At 41.4% G+C, this 6,585-nt stretch overlaps 1 protein-coding gene across 1 annotated transcript in view; it reads right to left on the bottom strand.

Annotated features, from left to right (window-relative positions):
- The window catches only part of UPRT (uracil phosphoribosyltransferase (FUR1) homolog (S. cerevisiae)), a 145,776-nt gene extending 143,630 nt beyond the window's left edge, over positions 1-2,146 (bottom strand). The window contains exon 1 of the mRNA XM_006873731.1: positions 1,703-2,146. Within this exon, the coding sequence (XP_006873793.1) occupies positions 1,703-2,085 (383 nt within the window). The 5' untranslated portion in view covers positions 2,086-2,146. The remainder of the gene's footprint in view (positions 1-1,702) is intronic.
- Between the last annotated feature and the right edge of the window lie 4,439 nt (positions 2,147-6,585).

Genomic DNA, 6,585 nt, shown 5'->3' with positions numbered 1-6,585 from the left:
GGGGCAGGCTTGCACAGTATACCCTTTGGTTGCGTGATGATGCATGGACGGGATGGTAACCATGGCAAAGAAACGATATATGATAGAATGAATGTAAAACTAATGTTCCCCCATGTAAACTATCACATAATTCACAATAAAACATTTATTTTAAAAAAACTATATACTAAATATTTGATATTCTATGTAAGTTTACAAGAGTCCTGGTGTGATGCTATAGAATAAGCGCTGGGCTGCTAACTGTAAGGTTGGCGGTTCAAATACGCCAGAAGCTCCTTAGAAACCCTGTACAGGGTTACTATGAGTCTGAACCTACTGAATGGCACATAACAATAACATAAGTTTAAAACAAAACAACCTTGACAAGATCGCCTTCATGGAACCAGGTAAACCTGAACTCTAAGACTAAAAGACTTTAGATAAAATTTCATTATTTGCAGTGGTTTGGTGGTGGTTGTATGCCCTAGAGTCGGTCCTGACTTAATGACACTGTATAGGGTTTTCCCGGCTGCAAGCCTTTATGGAAGCAGAAAACCTCATGTTTCTCCTGCAGTAGCAGTAGCCGGGTATCCTGGTGTGGAGCTGTAGGATAAGCACTGGGTCGCAAGGTTCTTGTTGTTAAGTGCTGTCTAGTCGGTTCCGATTCATAGAGACACTATATAGGGTTTCCAAGGTGAATTTGAACTGCCGACCTTGCAGTTCAAAGCGACCTTGCAGTCCAGTGCATTATCCCACAGCACCACACCAGGAACAGCAGTTGTTGTACCCATAGCGACCCGGTATAGGGCTTCCTAGGAGCAGCTGATGAGCTTGAACCTCTGACCTTGCGGTTCAAATGGCTTTGCACTCTGGCGCATTAACCAACATTGTTGTTATTGTGTGCCATGGAGTCGGTTCCGACTCATAGCGACCCTGTACAGAGTTTCTGAGGTTGTAAGTCTTTACGGGAGCAGAAAGCCTCATCTTTCTCCCACGGAACAGCTGGTATTTTCGAACTGCTGACCTTAAGGTTCGCAGCCCGGTTCATAACCACTACGCTACCAGAGCTCCTTTTTAACCAACATTAAAGGGGCAGAATATCTGTTGTCAACAGTAGTAGTTCTTTGACATTACTTGATCTCCATGTGTGAGCCTGAGGTGATTAGAAGCATAGCATAAACTTGGATAGTAACCATTTCTGGATTGTACCCCAGGCACTGGGCAGATTGTGTAGGCTGGTTATGTGCCTGTATTGGCTGAAAAGTTTATGTGTGGCACAAGGTAAAGGCTGGTGGCTGAAAGTCATCCAGAGACGTCTGGGAAGTCAGGTCTAGTGATTTGCTTCTGAAAGGTCACAACCTTGAAAACTATATGGCGCAACTCTACTCTGCACACAAGGGGTGCCATGAGTGGGGCAATTAACAACTGAGGATTTGTCATCATTCTTAAGTGGAGGAGGTCAGAGGTTTCCCAAGAGGCCTCCTCCCTACACAAGGAGGTATTATACATAGAGACTAGGAAAGAAAGGCTTTGAGGCCTGAGTCACATAACAACCATCCACATCCCCTTCTACCCAAAGAAAAGGCCCAACCACCCTGCCCCAATCTCCCCAGACGCTTTTGCCAAGGCCAAAAATACCACCTTTAACCCAGATACTTACTATCCCCGCCCACCTCCTGTAAATCTCTCCACCCTCCCTTTCCATTTCTGCTCTCTTTCTCACCTGTCCCGAATGATAGTCTGCAGCTCCCGGATCTGATCATTCATAGGTAGCAATTTAAGCTGAGCCCCCATCTGCCGAGAGAGTTCGCAAGCCCCTAGGAGGGAATCGCCAGCAGATGTTTCATAATTACCATTACCACCACTGTCACTGTTGATCGCAGAGTTGCTGGCGCCGCCACAGACCTGGAAGTCCCGTTCTGCTGGGACACTGGAAGGGGTGTGCCCTGTGAAAAGAACCAACTTGTCCATGGAGGCGCTGTTTCCCCCAGCATGTTCCGGGATCGGGTCGCAGGGTCGCAGTGATTCGGTGCTTGAGGTAGAGGCAGAATTTACTTGCTGATTGTGACAGGGCATGGAGTCCGGGAAACGTAAATCCGTGGCCATATACCGGGCTGTCCCCGCTGCTATCGACCCCTAAGGATAAAGAAGAGCAGAGAGAAAGGACCAAAGCTTTATGTGTCCTTCCCTCCAGACCCGTCGCCACTGTCAGTCCTAGATCTCTAACCTAGGCTTCCCCTCTCAAACAAAGCTGAAGTCAGTTTCCTTCAGCAAGGTTCCCCGCCCGCCCGCACCTGACGTTTTGTCTCTGTGAGCACTCTATTGGCTTCTCTCTCTGCCGCTCTGATGAACACAAATTGTTAACCCCTGAGTCACTTTCGCTGTTGGGTTCCTTTTTGTAGCCAAGCACATGGGGCAAGGGCAATGTGCCTGGTTACTAGGGTCTTGGGCTGGAGATGGGCTCCTAGGATTTTTGCATGCAGAGCAATACTTGATTGTTGTTGTTGTTGTTAAATGCCATTGAATCAGTTCTGACTCAAAGCGACCCTGCATAGTGTTTCCAAGGCTTTAAATAATCGTGGGAACAGAAAGCCTCATCTTTCTCCTATGGAGCAGCTGGCGGGCTCCAACAGTGGACCTTGTGGTTTGCAGTCCAGTGCTTATCATATGGAACCACTGTTCCCGAAATCACTGAAACTTTATAAAAAGTTTATAGGGACAATGCCCCAAAGAAATCAACAGTTTACAAATGGATTGTTGTTTCTAAGTGCTGTTAAGTCAGTTCCAACTGATAGCAACATTGTACATTTCCAAGGCTGTAAATCTTTACAGGAATAGAAAGCTTCATCTTTCTCCCAAGGAGCAAGTGGTGGGCTCCAAACACTGACCTTGTGGTTAGCAGGCCAGTGAGTATCCTACAGCACCACCAATGTTCCTACAAATGAATAACTTGTTTAAGAATGGACAAGATGATGTTGAAGATGAAGCTCACAACAGCAGACCATCTAAAGGGTCGCTATGAGTCAGAACCAACTCTACAATACACAACAACAAATTGAAATTGTAGTGTAGTTAAGCCCAAAATAATAAGGTTTTACAGAGGCCTAAATTAAGATTTGGAGTCCTGGTGTGGCGTTGCAGGATAATGTGCTAGACTGCAAGGTTAATTTGAGCCATAAGGCTGGTTGTTCAAACCACCAGAAACTCCTTGGAAACCTTATACAGGGTTGTTATGGGTCAGAACAGACTCAATGTCACTTAACAACAACAACAACAACAAATTGAGACTTAGGAGCCTTGCTAAAAGTCACATTGTAGGTGAAAGAGTTGGGAGAAGGCAATAGAGAATGAATATTAAATCCCAATTTTCTATGCAGTATGTTTGGTGACTCAGTTGTAGAATTCTTGTCTTCCATGAAGGAAATTGGGTTTGATTCCCAACTATTGAAACTTTTGGGCAGCTGTCATTTGTCTGTCAATGGAGGTGCTTGTGTTGCTGTGATGCTGAACAGGTTTCAGTGGAGCTTCCAGAGTAAGATGAACTAGGAAGAAAGGCCTGGTGATCTACTTCCAGAAATAAGCCAATGAAAGCTCTATGGATAACAATGGTCTGAAACACAAATGATTATTGAGATTGTGCAGGACCATGTAGGGTTTCATTCCATTGTGCATTGGGCCACTGTGAGTTGGGGGTGTGCGGTATAACTTGACAGCAGCTAACAGCAACAACATGCTTTAATTATCTCATTTAAGCCTTTAAACTACCTGAGGAGGTAGAGCCTCTTATTATTCCCATTTTAGCAAATGAGAAAACTAAGACAGTGAAATTAAGTAATTTTCTATTGTCACACAAGCATTAAGTGCAGAAGAAGCAGGGAATTGAACCCAAATCTGATCAGGTCAATCTGATTGTTTCTATAACCCAGATCCTCAAATTAGTGCAAGTTATATTCCTTTCCTGAACACAACACTACATGCTTCTACTAAATGATATATCACCTATAATATCTGATTAAATCCATGAACCAAAAATTAAACAATATAATTAAACTAAGGAATCCTGATATAATTTTCTAATACTTAATTCTCTAACGAGCTCCCTGGTAATATGTTTGTTCCTTAAACTCCCAGAATTCTTTCATTCAAGCTGACTTTGTTAATACTTAAGCCACTGTGTTTTAATTTAAAGTTTCTTGTGAACCAAAGCCTATTAATTAAAAAGATAACCAGTGCTCTGAATAAATACTATGATTCATTTTTCTTCTCAAATAAACATCAGTATAACTTTCAGAGGTATACCTTACCTTGAATCCGTGGCTTTCAATGATCTCAAAATATATATTTGGGCATTTTTTCAAATGTATATCGCATCTTCTTTATTATTTACTTTCTCTATGTTCAAACTATTTAATAACTTTTTATATATATTTCTATCCTTCTGAAATTAGTTTCTTTGTGAATGAAAAGCATTCCTTGTGTATCCTAAACAATTCCTGGTAAGGTATGTGGTATAAGGCAGGCAGATCTTGTATAAAAGAGTATACTTTCTTGTATAAAATAATATACCATTTCAAGTTGAATGAGCTGGCATAAACCTTAGGCAAGTCACTATCTTTTAGGGCATCAGTGTTCAGGCTTATAAAATGAAGGGTTGGGAATAATCTCCAAATTTCCTTCTATGTTAAAAAAAATCATGACATGATTTTGAATTTAAGTAACTATAGAATAAGCAGCCCTGGAGGTGCTGTGGTTAAGTATTTGGTTATTACCTGAAAGATCATCAGTTTGAACCCACCAGCTGCACTGTGGGAGAAAGATGTGGCAATCTATATCTGTAAAGATTGCAACCATGGAAACCCTATTGGGCAAGTCGACTCTATCCAATAATGTTGATACAAGTTAGAATTGACTTGACAGCAATAGTTTGTTTAATGTTGCTGATGGTTCATAGAATTGATAGGTTTTACCCTTTATCATTTGTGATATATTTGTTGTCCCCATTATAATTTATTAACCTTCAAGCTTTGATGATGAATACAAACCTGAATGACAGCACTGTCACTATGGGAAATAGAACCCACTTTATTACAATCTACTTTATAAGTAAAGGAAAAGACCCAGGATCAGCAAAGCAATGCTTAAGAAGAAGAATAAGGTTGGAAACCTCTCACTCCCTGACTTCAAAATTTATTACATGGCTACAGTGGTCAAAACAGCCTGGTACTGGTACAATGAAAGATACATTGATCAATTGAACAGAATCAAGAATCCACAAATTAATCCATACACATGCAGCCAATTGAATTTTGACAAAGTCCAATGGACTCAAGCATGACAATAGTAGTGAGGTTGGCCCAGGATCCAGCAGTGTTTCGTTCTGCTGTGCATAAGGTCGCTATGAGTCGGTACCAACTTGATGGCACCTAACAACAACAACAACCTAAATATATCACATGGGGAGGTGATAGTCCCTTCAACAGATGGTGCTGGAAGAACTGGAATGTGATGTGGAAAAGATTGAACACAAGAACTTTACCTCATACCTTATACAAAAAACAACTCAGCATGGATTAAAGACCTAAATGTGAATCCCAAAATTATGAAGGCCATCAATGAAAACATAGGGACAAATGTGAGTGCACTATGCAGACTACCAAACATTTTGAAAACTGCACAAACAAAAGTTGACGAAATAGATGGATGATTGGGACATACTAAAAATTAAAAGTTTATGTGCATCAAAAGACTTCATCAGAAGAGTAAAAAAGGGAACCCACAAAATGGGAAAAAAATCCTTTGCAATGATACATCACACAAGGGACTTATTTCTAAAATATATAGGAAACTAAAACACCTCTAAAAGAAAAACACAAATAACCCTATTAAAAAACAGGCACAGGACATAAACAGACACTCATCAAGGAGGAGACCTGAGCAGCCAACAAACATGAAGAAATGTTCACTATCATTAGCCATTAGAGAGATGCAAATCAAAACACATCAGCAATAACAGCAAAGATAAAAAAAAAAAAAATAAGTAGAGGGCAATTGATGCTGGCGAGGAGCCTGGGACTCGCCTGCATTGCTAGTGGGACTGCAAAATGGCCCAATAGCTCTGGAAAGCAATATGGCATGTCTTCAGAAGGTTAGAAATAGAAATACCTTATGATCCAGCAATTCCTCTACTTGGCATTTACCCACAAGAAATATGAGCCATAACACGAGTAGATATATGCACACCAAAGTTCATAGCAGTACTATTTACAATAGCAAAAAGATGGAGACAGCCTAAGTGCCCATCATCAGAAGAATGGATAAACAGTGGTACAAACACACAATGGAATATTATGCTACCTTGAAGAACTATAAGGAAGCTGTACACTATTACATAACGTGGAGCAAACTTGAGGACATTATGTTGAGTGAAATTGTTGTTGTTCTTGTAAGGTGCCATTGAGTCGGAACCGACTCAGAGCGACCCCATGCACAGCAGAAGGAAACAATGTCCAATCTTGGGCCAACCTCACTACCGCTGCCACACTTGACGCCATCAGTGATGCCACCTGGCTGATCCATCTCGTTGGGGGTCTTCCTCTTTTTCTCTGA

This window comes from Chrysochloris asiatica, unplaced genomic scaffold, assembly GCF_000296735.1.
Source record: "Chrysochloris asiatica unplaced genomic scaffold, ChrAsi1.0 scaffold00252, whole genome shotgun sequence".
Classification (NCBI taxonomy): Eukaryota; Metazoa; Chordata; class Mammalia; order Afrosoricida; family Chrysochloridae; genus Chrysochloris; species Chrysochloris asiatica.
This window is presented reverse-complemented; position numbering and strand designations above follow the sequence as displayed.